Source organism: Chlorocebus sabaeus, chromosome 19 (genome assembly GCF_047675955.1).
Source record: "Chlorocebus sabaeus isolate Y175 chromosome 19, mChlSab1.0.hap1, whole genome shotgun sequence".
NCBI lineage: Eukaryota > Metazoa > Chordata > Mammalia > Primates > Cercopithecidae > Chlorocebus > Chlorocebus sabaeus.
In genome coordinates this window covers 19,042,475-19,065,278 of record NC_132922.1, presented here as the reverse complement: position 1 = coordinate 19,065,278, position 22,804 = coordinate 19,042,475, and the positions used below count along the sequence as shown (strand labels likewise).

General features: G+C 43.9%; 1 protein-coding gene across 21 annotated transcripts in view; it reads left to right on the top strand.

The window, feature by feature from the left end:
- Positions 1–22,804, top strand: part of DEPDC5 (DEP domain containing 5, GATOR1 subcomplex subunit) — a 205,490-nt gene that overhangs the window by 18,393 nt on the left and 164,293 nt on the right. For all 21 annotated transcript variants that reach the window (XR_012089476.1, XR_012089475.1, XR_012089474.1 and 18 more), the window contains exons 8-12: positions 3,967–4,036; positions 9,710–9,788; positions 10,628–10,689; positions 17,811–17,880; positions 18,869–18,941. Coding sequence is in view for 14 of the 21 variants with exons in the window: in XM_073006785.1 (XP_072862886.1) it covers positions 3,967–4,036; positions 9,710–9,788; positions 10,628–10,689; positions 17,811–17,880; positions 18,869–18,941 (354 nt within the window). In the remaining 7 variants the exon portion in view is untranslated. The remainder of the gene's footprint in view (positions 1–3,966; positions 4,037–9,709; positions 9,789–10,627; positions 10,690–17,810; positions 17,881–18,868; positions 18,942–22,804) is intronic.

Below are 22,804 nucleotides of genomic sequence, written 5' to 3'. Positions count from 1 at the left end.
TTTTGTTCTTTAGTAGACGCGGGGTCTCACCATGTTGGCCAGGCTGGTGTTGAACTCCTGGCCTCAAGTGATCTGTACACCTTGGCCTCCAAAAGTGATGAGATTACAGATGTGAGCCACTACGCTCGGCTGATCTCTTTCTTTTTTAAGTTCTTTGTTTCTCTATGTAAATACCCTCATATACACAGTTCATCTAGGAGAAAAGAAAACCCTCACATAGTGTCAGTTTTTAACTTTATTTTTATTTCTTTATTTTTGAGATGGGCTTCCTGTATCGCCCAGGCTGGAATGCGGTTGTGCCATCATACCTCACTACAGCCTTAACCTCCTAGGCCCAAGCAGTACTCCCACCTCAGCCTTCTGAGTAGCTAGGACTACAAGTGCATGCCAGCACGCCTGGCTCTTTTTTTTTTTTTTCCGTTTTGGTAGAGACAGGGTCTCACTATGTTGCTCAGGCTGGTTTCCAACTCCTGGGCTCAAACGATCCTCTTGGCTCAGCCCCCTAAAGTGCTGAGATTACAGGCATGAGCCACTGCAGCTGGCCACTTTTAGACTTTTAAAGGTCCGTCCTGATATTTGGCTCAGGCATGGTTAAATGTAAACTACAGTCTTCTATCTTTTCTCCAGAAGACTTACAGTATTTCTACACGGGATCAAAGATTACTTTCTTTTGCTGACTTCGTGAATGCCTGAGAAAAAAGATGCTTTGGGCCTACTATGAGAAAAATAAAGTATAGTCATTTGTATAGTTAAAGTCATTGTAAATGGTCAAAGAATTTCTGTGCAATTAAACTTTCAATCTGGTAATAGTTAAATAGTTAAGAACATATGAGCTGGGTTTGGTGGTTCACGCCTGTAATCCCAGCACTTTGGGAGGCCGAGGCGGGTGGATTACCTGAGGTCATGAGTTTGAGACCAGCCTGGCCAACATGGTGAAACCCCATCTCTACTGAAAATACAAAAATTAGCCGGGCGTGATGGCAGGTGCCTGTAATCCCAGCTACTCCGGAGGCTGAGGCAGGAGAATTGCTTGAACCTAGGAGGCAGAGGTTGTGGTGAGCCGAGATCATGCCATTGTACTCCATCCTGGGCAACAAGAGTGAAACCCCGTCTCAAAAAAACAAAACAAACAACAACAACAACAAAATATATATATATATAGTAGCAAAATCTTATTTCCTATTGACTGACATTTTGCTTTTAAAAAATACCTTAAACCCTAGCCTGTTGGATCACATTGTAACTTTTTTTTTTTTTTTTTTTTTGAGATGAGTCTCACTCTTTCACCCAGGCTGGAGTGCAGTGGCGTGATTTCGGCTCTGCAACCTCTGCCTCCCAGGCTTAAGCAATTCTCCTGCCTCAGCCTCTCAAGTAGCTGGGATCACAGGCACCTGCCACCATGCCTGGCTAATTTTGTGTGTTTGGTAGAGATGGGGTTTCACCATGTTTGTCAGGCTGGTCTTGAACTCCCGACCTCGGGTAATCCGCCTGCCTCAGCCTCCCAAAGTGCTGGGATCACACCACCTCTGGCCACACCAAGCTTGTTTTAGAGGTCCTGTTAATGTGGGGTTCGGATGATTATAAACAGAGCTGACTGGGTGTGGTGGCTCATGCCTGTAATCCCAGCACTTTGGGAGGCTTAAGTGGGCAGATTGCTTGAGTCCGGGAGTGCAAGACCAGCCTAGACAACATAGCGAAACCCCGTCTTTACTAAAAATACAAAAAAATTGAGGTGTGGCTGTGTGTGCCTGTAGTGTCACCTACTTGGGAGTCTGAGGTGGGAGAATCTCTTAAGCCCAAGAATTTGAGGCCACTCTGGGAGATAGCAAGATAGTAGATATGGGTTTTCACCACGTTGGCCAGGATGGGTTTCGATCTCTTGACCTTGTGATCCACCCACCTCGGCCTCCCAAAGTGCTGGGATTGCAGGTGTGAACCACCGTGCCTGATCTCCTTATTATGATATTAAATAAATACAAATCTCTTCTCAGGTCAAGCTTGTGACACTTGTTCATTCACAGACGTAACTGGGCAAAGGAGTATGAAAAAACATCCCACTTGGTATAAGCCATAGGCCTGGTCCAGCCTTCTTCATTTTGGCATGGGGTAGACCCAGAGGGATTGATTGATTGTCCAGCATTTCCCAGGTAGCCTGAGCTGTAACTCATAGTACACAGCATTTTCTGGGCTTTTATCTGATTTTTGTCTTCCTTTTTTTTTGTTTGCTTTTTGTTTTTTGTTTTTTTGAGACAGAGTTTTACTCTTGTTGCCCAGGCTGGAGTGCAGTGGCGCAATCTCAGCTCACTGCAACCTCCATCTTCCAGGTTCAAGCGAGTCTCCTGCCTCAGTCTTCCGAGTAGCTGGGATTACAGGCGCCTGCCGCCACGCCTGATTAATATTTGTGTTTTCAGTAGAGGCAGGATTTCACCATGTTGGCCAGGCTGGTCTCAAACTCCTGACTTCGTGGTCCGCCCACCTCAGCCTCCCAAAGTGCTGGGATTACAGGTGTGAGCCACGCACCCAGCCTTTGTCTTCCTTTTTTATGAGGACTGATTGTTTAGGTGCAGCAGGTTGGGAGAAAGAGTGAAATTGGTAGAAGATAAGGGCTTGAGGGGGTTCGTTGAGGGATGATTGATTACAGGGTGCTCAGCTAACAGCTACCACTGTTCTCCAGGATAGCATTTTGTGTTAATACCTGCTGTAATTCTACTTCTTGCTAGTAAACTTAATTGAGCACCTCCTATCCTTGCACTGTCCTGAACAGTTTCTGCACATTAATCTGGTTTAATTTGAAAACAGCTCTGTAGAAGGCTGGGTGCGGTGGCTCATGCCTGTAAACCTAGCAATTTGGGAGGCCAAGGCGGGCAGATCACGAGGTCGGGAGATCTAGACCATCCTGGCCAACATGGTGAAACCTCGTCTCTATTAAAAATACAAAAAATTAGCTGGGCATGGTGGCATGTGCCTGTAGTCCCAGCTATTCAGGAGGCTGAGACAGGAGAATCGCTTGAACCAGGGAGTCGGAGGTTGCACTAAGCTGAGATCACCCCACTGCCCTCCAGACAGAGCGACAGAGTGAGACTCCATCTCAAAAAAAAAAAGAAAAAGAAAAAGAAAAAGTAAACAGCTCTGTAAGGCATAGGCTTCATTGTCTCTTTTGTTTTATTTGTTTTTTTTGTTTTGTTTTTTTGAGACAGTCTCACTCTGTTGCCCAAACTGGAGTGTAGTGGTGCAATCACAGCTCACTATAGCCTTGACCTCTGAGGCCCAAGTGATCTTCCTACCTCAACCTCCTAGGTAGCTGGAACTAGCATGTGTCACCACACCTGCCTAATTTTTTGTATTTTTTGTAGTGACAGGTCTCACTATGTTGCCCAGGCTGGTGTCAACTCCTGGGCTCAAGCGATCTGCCAACCTTGGCCTTCCAAAGTGTTGCGATTATAGGTGTGAGTCACCACACCTGGCCCATTGTCTCATTTTTAAAGATAATGCCAATGAACCTCATGAGGTTACTATGGCCGTTCACCTAGTAAGTGATACTCAGCTGGGATTCTTGCCTAGACCAGTTTCTCTCCAGGCTGGTCAGGTCTGAAAGCCATGCTGTTTCTGCCGTACTATTCACCTTTTTTTTCTTTTTTGAGACGGAGTTTCGCTCTTGTTGCCTGGAGTGCAATGGCATGATCTCGGCTCACCGCAACCTCCGCCTCCTGAGTTCAAGCGATTCTGCCTCAGCTTCCTGAGAAGCTGAGATTATAGGTACCCATCACCATGACTGTTTGATTTTTTTGGATTTTTAGTAGAGATGGGGTTTCACCATGTTGTCCAGGCTGTTGTTGAACTCCTGACCTCAGGTAATTCGCCTGCCTCGGCTTCCCAAAGTGCTGGGATTATAGGTGTGAGCTACTGCACCAGGCATGTATTGGTTTCATGTAAGACTTGTAATAACTTGTGTGTGTATCCTTTCAGAGCGCAGGCTGGTGAGCTGTGGGTTAAGAATGAGAAGGTCATGTGTGGTTACATCAGTGAAGATACCAGGGTAAGATTTATAAAATGCATTTTTGGTTTTATCTCCCCATCCCATTATGGCTAAGTCCTAAAATCAAAAATAAAACAAGGGCGGGGCAGGACACCAAGGTGGGCAGATTGCTTTATCCCAGGAGTTCAAGATGAGCCTTGAACTCTTCAAGATGGAGAGACCCACCTATACAAAAATTAGCTAGGCATGGTGATGGGTGCCTCTGGTCCCAGCTATTCAGGAAACTGAGGTGGGAGAATTACCGGATCCCAGGAGTTCGAGGCTGCAGTGGGTCACGATTGCATCATTGCACTCCAGCCTGGGTGACATACAGCAAGACCCCGTCTCAAAAACAAACAAACAACACAAACAAAAATCTGATACGCTCTTGACTGCTACTGTTTGCCCACATGGAACTAGTAATGTCAAGTTCTCTTGAAACTCTTTTACAGTTGAATGTCTCTAGTTTGGTATTGATCTTCATTTTCTTCTGAAGGGGTCTGTTTAATGTCAAACAGAAAGAGTATCTGGCCTGCAGAATGCCATGCCCATTCATACATAGCAAAAGTTAAGCCCTATGGAAGATCATGTCATAAACTTGAAGAGAGACCTTTGCCAATGAACGTTACCCATGCTGGTAAAACCGTATGTCTACTTTTGCTTGTTCCCATCTCCATGCCTTCTCTGAGAGCAGTCGTTTTCAACCAGGGGTGATTTTGCTCCCTTCAGGGGTCTTTTGACAATGTCTAAAGACATATTTGGTTGTCACAACTGAGGGGTTGTGAAACTGGCATCTAGTGAGAATCCTGCTAAACATGCTACACATCCAGAGCAGGCCTCCAGAGCAAAGAGTTATCTGGCCCAAAATGTTAATATGTTGTGGGGGTTGTCTTGTGCATTGCAGAATGTTTAGCAGCATCCCTGGCCTCTACTCACTAGATGCCAGTATCACCCACTACCCTTCACCCTACAAATCTACAAGTTATGACAGCCAGAAATTTCTCCAGACCTGCCAAATGTCCCCTGAGGGGTAAAATCACCCTTGGTTGAGACCCAGTGTGCCCTTAGAGGGAACCACTCTACGAACTTCATTTTTGTAATTTCCTATTGTTTACATTGGATGTATTTACATTGTTTGTAAATATATGTATGTTTTATGTGTGTGCGTATACACATGACCCAATTAATTGCCAGAGTACTCACCATAATCGTGCCTTTGCTTTCCTGCAAAGGTATCTGAATAGTGAGACTTAGCTAGTTTATAAATGTTGGGGTGAAGAGTATTCCAGGCAGAGGAAATAATTTTCAGAAGTCAGTGTGGTGGAAGTATTGCAGACAGGTAGGGAGAACGATGTTGGTGAGGAGATAGGCAGGTTCCAGCCAGTTCATGTGGGGCCTTCAAGGTGGTTAGAACCAGTTTAGAGTTTTTCTAAGGAGAATTAGAATCCACTGATGGGTTTTAAGTGGCAGAGTGATACTTGAATTGTGCTTTTAAATGATCACTACTCATTCAGTTGTGTTTTGTTGAATAAAACCCTCCAAATCACCGGCTCTAATGGCTAAAGCTCAACTTTTCTGTCATGTAAAGGAAATCATGGGTATGTAATTCATGGTTGGTACAATAGTGTCACCATTATTGGTGTCCTTGTGTCTTATTGTTCTGTTATCCTCAGGGTAGGGCTTCCATGTCCACCTAGAGCTGATATAATCACATCCATATTCCAGGCAGAGGAGAGAGGAAGGAAAGAGAGACAAGAGAGGTGTATCGCCCCACCAAGTCAGCTTCCTTTATGGACACAACACTTCCATTTAAAGCTTACAGGCCAGATTTTAGTCACTTGTAGCTGCTATGGAGGCTGGGAAGTTTTGTCTTTTGGTTGGGTCTCTTGCCTTTCAGAACAGAATCAGAAGAAGGGAAGAATGGATAGGCATTTAGCATTAAGTGCTGCAGCCCTTCTGGCTCTGGTATAGAGAGTTATTTCCAGGGTCAAGAGTAAAAGCAGATAAGTGAGTTAGAAGACCCGCTATAGTCTAGCAAGAAAATGGTGGTATGGACTAAGGTGAGAGCTGTAACAGTGGAAGGATGTGGGCAGGTATGAGACACATTTCTGGATAGGGTCTACAGAACTTGTTTGTAGATTGGATGTGAGGAGTGAAGGAAAGAGAAGGACTGAACAGCTAGGTAGATGGTGGTGCGATTTATGAGATGGGGAAGACAGGGAAGAAGCAGGTTGGGGACATTAGGAAGCTCCGTTTGGGAGAAGTCTGTTGGACACCTGAGTGGAGGAATCACTAGAGGCAGTTGAGTCTGGAGTTCTCTTCATCACTTCTCCCATGTGTTGTTCCCCACTGCCCCCCAGTGTCCTCGCCACGCAAACCACTCATTGTTCCCCAACATGCTATCTTCTCTCTTGCCACTATGTCTTTACACATGCTGCCCTCTGTAACCTGAGGTGCCTAGACCCTGCGTTTCCCCTTCCCAAGCCACTCATCCAGGTCTCAGCTCTAGTCTTAGGATTCCCTGCTTCTGGAGAGCCTTCCTGGTCCACCAGGCTGGAAGTACCTCCATGGCACCCTGGATCTGTGCACTCATTAGCAGTTCCCACACTGCAGTAGGTGCGCTTGCTTGTGTGCCTTGTCACTGGACTGTGAGCACCCTCAGAGCAAGGATGCGTCTTTAACCTTTATATGCCAAAGTTCTCTGGCATGTCTACTGGCACCTAGTAGTCTCTCAAATGTTGGTGGAGTGAAATATTAGACAGGCTTCACTGCCTCAAGAATTCATCATCTGGGCCGGGTGCAGTGGCTCACACCTGTAATCCCAGCACTTTGGGAGGTCAAGGCGGGTGGTTCACCTGAGGTCGGGAGTTCGAGACCAGCCTGACCAACATAGAGAAACCCCATCTCTACTAAAAATACAAAATAAACCGGGCTTGGTGGTGCATGCCTGTAATCCTAGCTACTTGGGAGGCTGAGGCAAGAGAATCACTTGAACCCAAGAGGCGGAGGTTGCCGTGAGCCAAGATCACATAGAGCGAAACTCTGTCTCAAAAAAAAAACAAAAAAAAACCAAAGAATTTATTATCTGATTAGAGAAACAAGACTTTCAGATTTTCTTTTTAATTAATTATTTTTGAGATGGGGGTCTTGTTGTGTTACTCAGGGGTCCTTCCTGGGCTCTAGCAGGCCTGTTTCAGTATCTGGGATTACAGGCACATGCCACCACACCCATCAGAAAAACACGAGTTTATTTTTATTGTATTTATTTATTATTATTATTATTTTTTGAGATGGAGTCTCGCTGTGTCACCCAGGCTGGAGTGCAGTGGTGCGATCTCAGCTCACTACAACCTCCGCCTCCTGGGTTCAGGAGACTCTCCTGCCTCAGCCTCCTGAGTAGCTGGGACTACAGGCACTTGCCACCACACCTGACTTTTTATATTTTTAGTAGAGATGGGGTTTTACCATATTGGCCAGGTTGGTCTTGAACTCCTGACCTCAAGTGATCTGCCCACATCAGCCTCCCAAAATGTTGGGATTACAGGGGTGAGCCACCACATCTGGCCAAAAAAATATTAAATAAGATGAGGCTGGACATGGTGGCTCATGTCTGTAATCCCAGGACTTTGGGAGGCCAAGGTAGGGGGATTGCTTGAGCCCAGGAGATTGAGACCAGCCTGGGCAATAGAGGGAGAACCCATCTCTCAAAAGAAAATTTAGCTGGGCTAGTGGCCCACACCTGTAATCTCAGCTGCTTGGGAGGCTGAGGCAGGATGATCACTTGAGCCCAGGAGTTTGATGTTGCAGTGAGCTATGATGGTGCCACTGCACTCCTACCTGGGAGACAGAGTGAGACCTTGTCTCTATAGACAGACAGAGGAAAACAACTTTAATTATAAGAACCTTGCATATTTATTATTATAACTTTTAGACAATGTAACCTATATTTCTGTTCCTTTCTCTGAATTTTTTTTTTTTTTTTGAGACGGAGTCTCATTCTGTCGCCAAGGCTGGGGTGCAGTGGTGTGATCTTGGCTCACTGCAACCTCAGCCTCCCGGGTTCAAGCGATTGTCCTGCCTCAGCCTCCCCAGTAGCTGGAATTACAGGCGCTCACCACCATACCTGGCTAATTTTTCTATTTTAGTAGAGACAGGGTTTCGCCATGTTGGTCAGGCTGGTCTCCAACTCCTGACCTCAGGTGATCCACCTGCCTCAGCCTGCCAAAGTGCTGGGATTATAGGCGTGAGCCACCGTGCCCGGCCAGGAGCTTCAGTCTTTAAGGAGCAGGTCTCTGATGGACTAAAGGAGTGTTAAAGATTTACATTTTATGTTCCCTCTAAACTTCTTTAGAGCCTTGTGGAGGAAAGGCTCTGTGGTATAGCACACAGGGCTAGAAAACCACTTATGCTTTTCATTGAGGCAGTCTGAGAGTAATGGAAGTACAATGTGAGTTATAATTTATTAGACTGGCAACTCATCACCTGGCACATCTTAGCCCAAGTTCTGTCTTCGTAATGAGATTTCCATAACTTTCCCAGGTAGATTCACTGCCCTTTCCCCTGCATTTCTTGTGTAAATGTTCATAGAACCTTTGTATATGCTGGAATGTTTTGCATGTTTTTATCTTGTACTGTAAGCTCCTAGAGGATAGAGAACAGATCTTCTTTTCACTGTCTCTGAAACAGGGCTCAGAGTAAGAGTTCAGTAACTATTTAAATGAAACAAAGAATGCTTCGATGAAGTTTGCTTTTAGAGGTCCCAAGTCATGGCCCCAAGCTGTGGCTCATGCTTGTAATCCCAACACTTCAGGAGGCAAAGGTGGTAAGAGGTGAAGCCACCTGGACTTCCTGGGTGGAGTGGGGACTTGGAGAACTTTTCTGTCTAGCTAGAGGATTGCAAATGCACCAATCAGCACTCTTTGTCTAGCTAAAGGATTGTGAGTGCACCAATCAGCCCTCTGTAAAATGGACCAATCAGCGCTCTGTAAAATGGACCAATCAGTAGGACGTGGGCTGGGACAAATAAGGGAATAAAAGCTGGCCACCCTAGGTTCCATGTGGAAGGTTTGTTCTTTTGTTCTTCACAATGTATCTTGCTGCTGCTCCCTCTTGGTGAGCAAAGGTGGCCCATGCCACCTGTGAGAGCTATAACACTCACTGCAAAGGTCTGTAGCTTCATTCTTGAAATCAGGGAGACCAGGAACCCACTGGAAGGAACCACCTCTGGACACAGTGTGAGGATTGCTTGGGCCCAGGAGTTTGAAACCACTCTGGGCAACATAGGGAGACTGCCTCTTTACAAAAATACAAAAATTTTGTGGCCTGGGGATGCACTCCCATAGTCCCACCTACTCGGGAGGCTGCAATGGGAGGATCATTTCATCCTGGGAGTCTGAGGCTGCAGTGAGCTGTGATTGTGTCACTGCACTCAGCCTGGGCGGCAAGAGTAAGATCCTATCTCAAAACAAAGGAAAAAAAGAAGTCCAACATTGCGGGATTCTTTTATCATTGCTTTAAAAAAAATTGTTAAAAAGCCTATCACAAAATTACCATCTTAACCGTTTTCAAGTGTATAGTTCAGTAGTGTTAAGAACATTTATACTGTTGTGAAGCAGATCTTCAGAACTTTTTCATCTTATAGAACTGAAACTCTATATGGCATTGCTTTTTAATACAATTATGTTTTTATTTCAGGTGGTGTTTCGTTCTACGTCGGCTATGGTTTACATATTTATTCAGATGAGCTGTGAAATGTGGGATTTTGATATTTATGGTACTATTTCTAATGCTGATTGTAACTGCTAAGGGGAGAATTTTCTGGAACTACAAATGCTAATTCATGAATGCCCAGGGTCCCCCACATCATCTTCTAACAAACTTTAAATGTGAGAATAATCCTATTTGGAGGTTAGAGTGTTTTCTCGTTCTGGAGATACACTGCTTTTTTCAATAATCAAATTTTTTTCAAACTACATTTTACGTTGAAGCCACAGCCTGTTAGTAGTGAGGCAGATATTAAATTTGGCTTCAAAAAACAAATAAATAAACTTGACGTCTTAGAAAGTTGAGAGTGAAACCACTTTGTACATCTGGCTATTATGATCTTGTAAGATGTACAAAACAGGCTGGGCGTAGTGGCTCATGCCTTGTAATCCTAGCAGTTTGGGAGACTGAGGTGGGCGGATCACCTGAGGTCAGGAGTTGGAGACTAGCCTGACCAACATGGGGAAACCCTGTATTTACTAAAAGTACAAAAATTAGCCGGGCGTGGTGGCAGGTGCCTGTAATCCCAGCTTCTTGGGAGGCTGAGGCAGGAGAATTGCTTGAATCTGGGAGGCAGAGGTTGCAGTGGACCAATATCACGCCGCTGCACTCCAGCCTGGGAGGCAGAGCGAGACTCTGTCTTGGAAAAAAACAAGAAACAAACAAAAAAGATGTACAAAATACACCTTTTTGGTCCCCTTTCTTAGAGAAGAAATTGCAAGCAATTTACTTAGGGAATTGCTTAGAGAAAAATTTACTTAAAGAAGAAATTTAGTTAGAGAAGAAATTGCAAATAAGAAATAAAGATTGTGCTCATGTTCTCACCTTCTTTTCATTGTTTCTTTTCAGGGGATTTGTATTTTGAGAAAGCTGTGAATGGTTTCCTTGCTGATCTATTTACCAAGTGGAAGGTACATTTCTTCTTACACACTAAGTCTCATTATGTAAACGTTACCCAATACAGATTTTAAAAATGCACTGTTTTTGTTAAATTGCCCTAAATTTAGCGATTTTAGCTAAAACCCAGACTCCAGATTTAAATTACCCTAATAATCTCAATTTATGAGAATTTATGAAAAACACAAAGCTAGTATCACACTCAATGGTAAAAGACTGAAAACTTTCCCCCAAGATGAGTAACAAGGTAAGTATGCTTGCTTTTGCCACTGGTATTCAACATTATACTAACTAGAAGTTCTAGATAGACCCTCTAGGCAAGCAGAAGAGATAAAAGACATCCAAATTGAAAAAGAAGTAAAACTATTTCTATTCACAGATAATATGATCCTACATGTAGAAAATCCTCAAAATCCACAAAGTAAGTGTGAGAGCTAGTGCATTCAACGAAGTTTCAGGATACCTAATCAACACACAAAATAATTGTATTTCTATATACCAGCAATAAACAATCTGAAAGAATAAAATACTTAGAATACTTTACCCTGGGAGCTGTAAGACTGGTCCACTAAAATCTATAAAATATTGTGAAAGGAGTTAATGGAGACCTGAGTAAATAGTAAGATAACCTGTGTTCACAGATAGAAAGACTCAATATTGTGCATTTGGCAATACTACCCAAAGCAGTTTACAGTTTAGTGCAGTTCCTATCAAAATACCAGTGCCCCCCCCCTTTTTTTTTGGCAGAAATAGAAATGCTGATCCTAAAATTCATGTGGAATTGCAAGGGATCCCGAATAGTCAAAACAATCTTGTAAAAGGAGAACGAAGTTGGAGGACTCTCACTTCCTAATTTCAAAACTTACTAAAACCCTCAATCATCAGAATAGTGTGATATGACGTAAGGTTAGATATATAGATCAATGGAATTGAATTGAAATCAATCCGTACATCTATGGTCAGTTAGACAAGGGCATCAAGTTCATTTAATGAGAGAAAGAATATTCTCTTCAACAAATTATTCTGGAACAACTGAATGTCCATATGGAAAAGAATGAATTTGAACCCTCACCTCAAATCATATATGAAATGGAACCAAAATGAATCAAAGACTTAAATATAAGAGCTAAAATTGGCTGGGCGCGGTGGCTCACAACCTGTAATCTCAGCACTTTGGGACGCCAAAGTGGGCAGATCACTTGAGGTCGGGAGTTTGAGACCAGCCTGGCCAACGCGATGAAACCCTGTCTCTACTAACAATACAAAAATTAGACCAGGCATGGTGGTGGGTGCACTGTAATCCCACTACTCAGGAGGCTGAGACAGGAGAATCACTTGAACCTGGGAGGTGGAGGTTACAGTGAGCCGAGATTATGCCACTGTACTCCAGCCTGGGCAACAAAGTGAGACTCCATGTCAAAAATAAATAAATAAGTAAATAAAGAGCTAAAACTATAAAGCTGAGCCAGGTGTGGTCGCTCATGGGAGGTGGAGGTGGGCAGATTGCATGAGCCCAGGAATTCCAGACCAGCCCTGGCAATATGACAAAACTTTGTCTCCACAAAAACAAACACTTAGCTGGGTGTGGTGGCTAAAAAAAAAAGAATAAAGAATTTTTTAAAGTTTTATTTTTATTTTATTTATTTATTTTTTTATTTTGAGACAGAGTCTCACTCTGTTGCCCAGGCTGGAGTGCAGTGGTGCGATCTCAGCTCACTGCAACCTCCGCCTCCCAGGTTCAAACAACCTGAAAAAAAGAATTGAATTTTTTTTAAGAGACAGGGTTTTGCTCTATCCTGTCACCTAGGTTGGAGTGCAGTGGTATAATCATAGACTATAACCTCAAATTCCTGTACTCAAGGTATCCTCTTGCCTCAGCTTCTTGAGTAGTTGGGACTACAGGCATTTGCCAACACAGCCAGCTAAATTTTTTCTGTTTTTAGTTTTGTAGAGACAGGGTCTCGTTTTGTTGCCTGGGCTACTCTTGAACTTTTATTTTCATGTGATTCTCCCACCTGCCTGAATTCTCCACCTGTTCAATTCTCCTGCCTCAGCCTCCTGAGTAGCTGGGATTACAGATGCCTGCTATCATGCCCAGCTAATTTTTTGTATGTTTACTAGACAGAGGGTTTTACCATGTTGGCCAGGCTGGTCTTGAACTGCTAACCTCAGGCGATCCGCCTGCCTCAGCCTCCCAAAGTGTTGGGATTACAGGCATGAGCTGCCGCACCCAGCCTAAAAAGTTTTATTTTATTTTATTTTATTTTTTGAGACAAGGTCTCACTGTCACCCAGGCTGAAGTGCAATGGAGCAATCATGGCTCACTGTAGCTTTGACCTCCTGGGCTCAAGGGATCCTCCTGCCTTAGCCTGAGTAGCTTGGGACTACAGGCATTTGCTACCACACCTAGCTAATTTTTTGTACTTTTTGTAGAGACGGGGTTTTGCCATGTTGCCCAGACTGGTCTCAAACTCCTGAGCTCAAGCAGTCACCACCTCGGCCTCCCAAATTGCTGGGATTACAATAGAACTACCACGTCTGGCTGGGAAATTCATATAACCTTGTTCTTAGATATAACACCAAAAGCACAACCTCCAAATTAAAAGCAGATGAATCAGACTTCAAAATTAAAAAATTTTATTAATCGACAGACATTATCAAGAAAGTGAAGGGGCCAGACGTGCTGGCTCACACCTTTAATTCCAGCACTTTGGGAGGCCGAGGTAGGAGAATTTCATGAAGCCAAAAGTTCCAGTAGCCCAGGCAACGAAACGAGACCCTGTCTCTACAAGAATAAAAATAGAAAAAAATAGCTGACTGCATTGGCAATGCCTGTAGTCTCAGCTACTCAAGCGGCTGAGGCGAGAGGATCCCTTGAGCACAGGAATTTGAGGTTACAGTACGATTGTACCACTGCACTCCAACCTGGGTGACGGGACAGAGCGAGACCCTGTCTCTTAAAAAAAAAAAAAGAAGACAACCCACAGAATGGAAGAAAATATTTGCAAATGATCTTCTGATAAAAGTCTGTTATCCAGAAAATACATAGAACTTCTATAACTCGAGAAAGAAAAGAAAAAACCCTAATTGACAAATGGGCAAAGGCTGCCCCATTCTCCATGATGTGATTATTTCACATTACATGCCTGTATCAAACATCTCATGTACCCCACAGATATAAACACCTACTATGTACCCATAAAAATTAAAAAATAATTAAAATTATTAAACAAAAAAATAAAAACAAATGGGCAAAGGACTTGAATAGACATTTCTCATGTCCAACAAGTACATGAAAAGATGCTCAAAATCATTAGTCTTTAGGAAAATGCAAACTAATACCACAATGAAATGCTGCTTCACACCCACTAGGATGACTATATACGTGTATATATATTTTTTGAGACAGAGTCTCGCCATGTTGCCCAGGCTAGAGTGCAGTGGCACAATCATAGCTCACTGCAGCCTTAATTGCCCAAGCTCAAGGGGCCATCCCTCCTCAGCCTCCTGGGTAGCTGGGACTACAAGCATGCATGTGCCACTATGCCCTGCTACTTTTTTTTTTTTTTTTTGGTGGAAATGAGGTCTCACTATGTTATCCAGGCAGATCTCGAACTCCTGAGCTTAAGTGATCTTCCCACCTTGGCCTCCCAATGTGCCGAGATTACAGACATGAGCTACAGTGCCTAGCCCATATTCTTTTTTTTCTTTTTTTCTTTTTGAGACAGAGTTTTGCTCTTGTTGCCCAGGCTGGAGTGCAATGGTGCAATTTTGGCCCACTGCAACCACTGCCTCCTGGGTTCAAGCAATTCTCCTGCCTCAGTCTCCCAAGTAGCTGAGATTACAGGTGCCTACTGTTATGCCCAGCTAATTTTTTTGTATTTTTAGTAGAGATGGGGTTTCACCATGTTGGCCGGGCTGGTCTCGAACTTCTGACCTCGGGTAATCTGCCAGCCTCGGCCTCCCAAAGTGCTGGGATTATAGGGGTGAGCCACCGTGCCTGGTCCCATATTCTTTATTTTATTTATTTATGTATTTTTTGAGACAAAGTCTTGCTCTGTCGCCCAGACTGGAGTGCAGTGCTGCGATCTCAAACATGGCTCACTGCAACCTCCACCTCCCAGGTTCAAGTGATTCTCATCCCTCAGCCTGCCAAGTAGCTGGGATTATAGGTGTGCGCCACCTTACCCTGCTAATTTTTGTATTTTTAGTAGTGATGTGGTTTCATCATGTTGGCCAGGCTGATCTTGAACTCCTGGCCTCAAGTGATCTGCCCACCTTGGCTTCCCAAAGTGCTGGATTACATATTCTTGACAGCATTATTCATATTAGCTAAAAAGTAGGATAACACAAATAACAAATGTCTGTCAGCTAAAGTATAGATAAATAAAATGTATATCCGTACAATATAGTAGTAGTCTGCCATAAAGAAGAATGAAGTACTAACACATGCTACAGCATAGATGAATCTTGAACACGTGCTAAGTGAGAGAAGCCAGACATAGTGGATCAAATACAAATCATAGGATCTTATGTATATGAAATGTCCAGAATAGGTAAATATATAATATAGAGATCAGTGGTTGCCAGGAACCGAGGGTGGGGAGTGACTGTTTAATCAGTTTGGGATTTCCTATTGGGGTGATGAAAATGTTTTGGATTTAAATAATGGTGATAGTTATACAACATGGTGAATGTATTAAATGTCACAATGGCAATATGTATATGTGTTTTACCACAATTAAAAAATTATTTCATTCAATTATCCCACCTTGATTTCACATGAAAACGTTTTGATGAAAAAGTATTTGAAGTCACATGATGTAATGTAAAAGAGTAGAGTTTGTATTAAGGCAGACTGGGTTTTAAATGATCTCGTTAGCTTGCTTTTTTTTTTTTTTTTTTTTTTTTTAATAGACAGGGTCTTGCTATGCTGCTCAGGCTGGTCTTGAACTCCTGGGCTCCAAGGATCTTCTCACTTAATCCTCCTCAGTAGTTGGGACTACAGGCGCAGGCCACTATGCCTGGCTGATTAGCTTTTTGATCTCCAAGGATTAGTCTCTGAGGCTCCATTTCTTCAGCTGCAAAATGAAGATAATAATAGATCCTCTCATCACATCACTTATGAGTTGAGACATTCCATGCCCACGTCAGCCCGTTGTGAGCCCATTGTGTTTTCCTGTATATCACTTGCACTAAAATTAGATAAGGGTGCTGAGTTTGGAGCTCTTGGAGTCCAGTGAATTAATTGGTAGTCAGTGAAGGTCTGCTGTTTCCTAGCACTCTGCTCTTGGTACTGTGGCTTGTATTTAGGAATTTCTGTCCACTTGAGATACATTTATGAAATGTGCATTATATTATGTGCCTTATATAGTGAGTGCTGAATTCTTTAGTCACTAAGCGTACTTGGGATAAAGATGGGGTTGGTCAGTATAGGCTATTGTCTTCAGAGACCCAGGAGGAACTGAAACTGAACTTGCTAGCTCACTGGTGCAAGCCACTTTTCATATTCATTTGTAAACACCCTACTTCTAGGATATTGATCTCCAGACTCCATAGAAATGTTTATTCTCCTTAGTCCCCGTCGCTGTCCAAAGGTAGTTCTTTGCCTTGGCTTATACCACTGAGTCTGGAGCAAACCCCCACCCTCGTCCTATGAGACTAGTAGGGTGTAAGAGTGTCTTTGATTCTTGAATCCACCACCATGGGTGCTGTTCTTGTTCCCTAGACCACAGTTCTGCAAAAATTAAAAAACACTGTAGGCCTGGCATTGTGGCTCACGCCTGTAATCCCAGCACTTTGCCAAGGCTAGTGGATCACTTGAGCCCAGCCTGGGGATTATGATGAAACTCTTATCTCTCTTTTTTTTTCTTTCTTTTTTTTTTTTTTGGACGGTGTCTTGCTCTGTTGCCCAGCCTGGAGTGCAATGGCACAATCTCGGCTCACTGCAGTCTCCACCTCCTGGGTTCAAGTGATTATCCTGCCTCAGCCTCCCGAGTGGCTGTGACTCTAGGCACGTGCCACATTGCCTGGGTAATGTAGAGTTTCGCCATGTTGGCCAGGCTGGTCTCGAACTCCTGACCTCAAGTGATCCACCTGCCTCAGCCTCCCAAAGCACTGTGATTACAGGCGTGAGCCACCACGCCCAGCAGAAACCCTGTCTTTACGAAAAATGCAAAAATTATCTGGGCCTGGTGGTGCTTGTCTGTAGTCCCAGCTTTTCGGGAACTGGGAGACAGTGACCATTATTTACTGCAGATTTACAGCTTTCCAATCACTTTCCACATTCCCAGCACTTTAGGTAACTTTCCCAAGGTCACATAGTGGCAAGTTTCAGGGCCAGGACTCCATCTAGGTCTTCTGACTCCCAGCAGTACTCTGTCTCCTGCACTGCAGCCTATAGTTACATGAAGCTATTCAATATTGTGCACTGCTGCTAAGCCACCTGGATTAAGAATATTATGTGCAGCTGGGCCTCACACCTATAATCCCATCACTTTGGGAGGCCGAGGCAGGCCGATCACTTGAGGCCACAAGTTTGAGACCAGCCTGGCCAACATGGTGAAATCTTGTCTCTTCTAAAAATTCAAAAATTACCTGGGTGTGGTGGCCCATGCCTGTAACCCCAGCTACTCGGGAGGCTGAGGCAGGAGAATTGCTTAAACCTGGGAGGTGGAGGCTGCAGTGAGCTGAGATCATGCTACTGCACTCCAGACTGGGCAACTGAGTGAGACTCTGCCTCAAAAAAAAAAAAAAAAGAATAAGGCTGGGCATGATGGCTCACAGCTGTAATCCCAGCACTTTGGGAGACTGAGGCAGGAGGATCATGAGATCGGGAGATCGAGACCATCCTGGCCAACATGGTAAAACCCCGTCTCTACTCAAAATACAAAAATTAGCTGGGCGTGGTGATACACGCCTAAAGTCCCAGCTACTTGGGAGGCTAAGCCAGGAGAATTGCTTGAACCCAGGAGGCGGAGGTTGCAGTGAGGTGAGATTGTGCCTCTGCACTCCAGCCTGGTGACAGAGTTAAGACTCATCTCAAAAAAAAAAAAAAAATTATGTGCATGCAGTCTGCTTCATAGTGAAGTAGATGAAACAAACGTTAACCCTGTTGTTCTGTACTCATGCTTAGGAGAAGAACTGTAGTCATGAAGTGACAGTGGTCCTGTTTTCTAGAACTTTCTATGATGCAAAATCTGTTGGTGAGTAACACTTTCTCTCCTACAGTTGTTTTTTTATTAGGCTTCCCCCAACCCCACCCCAGCCATTCCCTCATTTTTTTCCTCGTTGCGCTTTTCCACCGTTCCCATCTTTTCTGTTATGAGGACGGTGTAAAAAGGAAAGTAACACAGTCCATTAGTGGATGCAAGAGGTCTGTGGGCTGTGATTCATCTTAAAACCAACTTAAAAGACCGTTGGCTATGATTCATCTTAAAACCAACTTAAAAGACCGTTGGCTGGGCACAGTGGCTCACACCTGTAATCCCACAACTTTGGGAGGCTGAGGTGGGCAGATCACCTGAGATCGGGAGTTGAAGACCAGCCTGGCCAACTTGGTGAAACCCCATCTCTACTAAAAATACAAAAATGAGTCAGGTGTGGTGGCATGCACCTGTAGTCCCAGCTACCCAGGAGGCTGAGGCAGGAGAATCGCTTGAACTCAGGAGGCAGAGGTTGCAGTAAGCTGAGATCTTGCCACTGCACTCCAGCCTGGGTGACAGAGCAAGACCTTGTCTCAAAACAAAACAAAACAAAACAAAACAAAAAAATGGACAGTTATGTTTAATTTTTTGGGATGCAAATCTTTTTTTTTTTTGAGACATAGTCTTGCTCTATTGCTCCGGCTAGAGTGCAGTGGCGTGATCTCAGCTCACTGCAAGCTCCGCCTCCCAGGTTCAGGCCATTCTCCTGCCTCAGCCTCCCCAGCAAATGGGACTACAGGTGCCCGCCACTATGCCTGGCTAAGTTTTTTGTATTTTTAGTAGAGATGGGGTTTCACCATGTTAGCCAGGATGGTCTTGATCTCCTGACCTCGTGATCCACCTGCCTTGGCCTCCCAAAGTGCTGGGATTATAGGCGTGAGCCACCACGCCTGACCTATGATGCAAATCTTTAACCCAGAAGGGGAAGCTGACAAAACTGAATTTCTCTTCTCAACCTGAACTACATACTCCATTTTTTCTATTTCAGATGAATTTCCTGAGATAAACCGAGCCTCAATTCGACAGGATCATAAGGGGAGATTCTATGAAGACTTTTACAAGTATGTTTGCGTGCTTTCCTATACTTTTTATTTATTTATTAGTTGTTTCTTTCCTAACTTAAAAAAATGCCAGCCTGGGCAACGTGGCAAAACCCTGTACCAAAAATACAAAAAAATTAGCCACCTGTTGTCCTAGCTACTTGGGAGGCTGAGGTGGGAGGATCACTTGAGCCTGGGAGGTGGAGGTTGCAGTGAGCTGAGATCACACCACTGCACCCTAACGTGGGGGAGAGAGAGACCCTGTCTCCAAAAACAAACAAACAAAAAAGAATAAATAAACCTTTTGATTTTGAAATGACTTTAGATTTACAGAGAAGTTTCAAAGGTAGTACAGTTCCTGTATACTCTTTGCTCTGTTTCCTCTAATGTTAACATTTCATAACCAAGTTACATTTGTGAAAACTAGGTTAACATTGGTACATTACTGTTAAGTAAATTCAGACGTTTTTCAGATTTTAGCACTCGTGTACTTGCCATGTCTAATCCAAGATACCACATTGCATTTAGACCTTCTAAATGTTCTATTGTGAAAAACTTCAACATTCAGAAAAGAAGAACAAATAATATAATGAGTCCGTATACCCAATATCTGAATTTAACAGTTATTATTTTGTCATATTTAATTCATCTGGTTTTTTCAGTGCCACCGACTAAGTAAATTATCAATATTGTAACATTTTATTCCTATACATATTCAAAAAAGGCATTTTTATATCTGATCAGAATATCATTATTATGTTTAACATTATTATTTTTTTGTTTGAGACGGAGTCTCCCTGTCGCCCAGGCTGGAGTGAAGTGGCACAGTCTCGGCTCACTGCAAGCTCCAACTCATGGGTTCACGCCGTTCCCCTGCCTCAGCCTCCTGAGTAGCTGGGACTACAGGCACCCGCCACCACGTCTGGCTAATTGTTTTTTGTATTTTTAGTAGAGATGGAGTTTCACCATGTTAGCCAGGGTGGTCTCGATCTCCTGACCTCATGATCTGCCCGCCTCCGCCTCCCAAAGTGCTGGGATTACAGACGCCTGGCCCTTTTTTTTTTTTTCTTTTCTGAGACACAGTTTCACTCTGTCGCCCAGGCTGGAGTGCAGTGGTCATGTAAGCTCATTGCAAACTCCGCCTCCCAGGTTCAAGGGATTCTCGTGTCTCAGCCTCCCAAGTAGCTGGGACTACAGGCACCCGCGACCATGCCTGGCTAATTTTTTAAAATTTTTGTTAGAGATGCGCTTTTGCTATGTTGGCCAGCCTGGTCTCCAATCCTGACCTCAGGTCATCCACCTGCCTTGGCCTCCCAAAGTGCTGCAATTATAGGCCGGAGCCACCACGCTCGGCTGACACCACTATCTTATTGAGATGGTAATCAGATAGTAATAGTTACTGTTTTGTCGGGACTTAGCATGAATGAGTTACTCTTCTAAGCACTTTACATGACTTGATTCATTTAAATATCCCGGCATCCCTATGGGATAGATACTGTTACCCCATTTTACAGATGTGGAAACTTGGACACAGAGTTTCAGTAACTTATCCAAAGTCCATAACATATTAAGCAGTGGAGCGTGGACTTGACATAGTCAATCTAGTTCAGAGTCTCTGCTTTTTGACCACTGTATTCCTCAGCCTTATACGGATTATACTTTAGATTATTTGTTCATCTTCTGTTGGATCCTGTACCCCTTGGAGAATTTTATGAAAGTGATGGGCCCTGTGCTGTGCTGACACCTCCACTCATCCCCTTATGCAGATGAATTCTGCATACCTCTAATTCAATGAATTCCAGGAACCATGAGAGCTCTTTTGGCTTAACAGTATATGAAGTTTTATCTGTATAATGAATATGAATTAGTTTGAGCATAATCAGTTATAGAAAGTACTATATAAGGCATGAATGTGTGAATTACGAATGTAGATTTTTAGGTGTATGTGACTATATATTTTTAATATATGAAAGTTTATGTCATTACAAAGTCATCCTCAACATTTTTTAGATTGAGAGAAACTGGCTATCTTTTTCTTACTGAGAGAAACTGGTTATCTTTTTCTTACTGCAGAAACAATACAGGTTCATTTTAGGAAAATCACAAAATAGGCCAGGCGTGGTGGCTGATGCCTATAATCCCAGCACTTTGGGAAGCCGAGCCAGGCACATTGCCTGAGCTCAGGAGTTTGAAACCAGCCAGGTCAACATGGAAAAATCCTGTCTCTACAAAAAATGCAAAAAATTAGCTGGGCACGGTGGTGCGTGCCCGTAGTTTCAGCTATTTGGGAGGATTACTTGAGCCTTGGAAGTCGAGTCTGCAGCGAGCCAAGATCGTGCCGCTACACTCTAGGCTGAGTGACATAGTGATACCCTGTCTCAGAAAAAAAAACAACAACAACAACTATAAAAGCACACCAAAGTATAGTTAAGTAGAGAGGAATTCAAAGCACACTCAATTCCATCTCCAGAATACAGTCTTCATTATGTTGGTAAATCAACCCTTATTATCTGTATGTAGGAGAAAAATTAGTTTTCACGAGATATGATCACAAATTGCATGTGTTTTTTTTTTTTCTTTGAGAGGGAGTCTTGCTGTGTTGCACAGGCTGGAGTGCAGTGGTGCAGTCTTGGCTCACTGCAGCCTCCACCTCCTGGGTTCAAGCAATTCCCTGCTTCAGCCTCTGGAGTAGCTGAGATTGCAGGCGTCCACCATTACGCCAGGCTAATTTTTGTATTTTTAGTAGAAACGGGGTTTCACCATCTTGGCCAGGCTGGTCTTGAACTCCTGACCTCAGGTGATCCACCCATGCCAGGCCTCCATGTGATTTTTTTACGTGTTTTATTGTTTTTATTTCTTTTTGAGACAATGTCTTGCTGTCACCCAGACTGGAGTGCAGTGGTGCAATCTCAACTCACTGCAAACTTTGCCTCCCGTGTTCAAGTGATTATCCTGCCTCAGCTTCCTGAGTAGCTGGGATTACAGGTACCCACCACCATGCCCGGTTAATTTTTGTATTTTTAATAGAGATTGGGTTTCACCATGTTGGCCAGGCTGGTCTCGAACTCCTGACCTCAGGTGATCCGCCTGCCTCGGCCTCCCAGAGTGCTGGGATTACAGGCGTGAGCCACCGCGCCCGGCCCACATGGTTCCCTTTTTATGTGTTTTAAACCTTAATTTTATTTCTTTTTCTTTTTTGTTTTTGAGACGGAGTTTTGCTCTTATTGCCCAGTCTGGAGTGCAGTGACACCATCTCAGCTCACCGTAACCTCCGCCTCCCAGGTTCAAGCGATTCTCTTGCCTCAGCCTCTCGTGTAGCTGGGATTACATGCATGCACCACCACACCCAGCTAATTTTGTATTTTTAGTAGAGACGGGGTTTCTTCATGTTGGTCAGGCTGGTCTCGAACTCCTGACCTCAGGTGATCCCCCTACCTTGCCCTCTCCAAATGCTGGGATTACAGGCGTGAGCCACCGTGCCCAGCCATAAACATTCATTTTCTACTTTGTCACAAATGCCAATCCATGTTAAACACCCTACTTCCATAGTATCTTTTTTGTTTTGAGACAGAGTCTCACTCTTTTGCCCAGCCTGGAGCGCAGTGGTATGATCTCGGCTCACTGCAAGCTCTGCTTCCTGGGTCCGCACCATTCTCCTGCCTCAGCCTCCCAAGTAGCTGGGACTACAGGCGTCAGCCACCATACCTGGCTAATTTTTTTGTTTTTTTTTTTTAGTAGAGACAGGCTTGACCATGTTAGCCAGAATGCTCTCGATCTCCTGACTTCATGATCTGCCCACCTTGGCCTCCCACAGTGCTGGGATTATGGGCGTGAGCCACTGCACCCAGCCCACTGTATCATTTTTTATTTCTAAGTAGAAATTA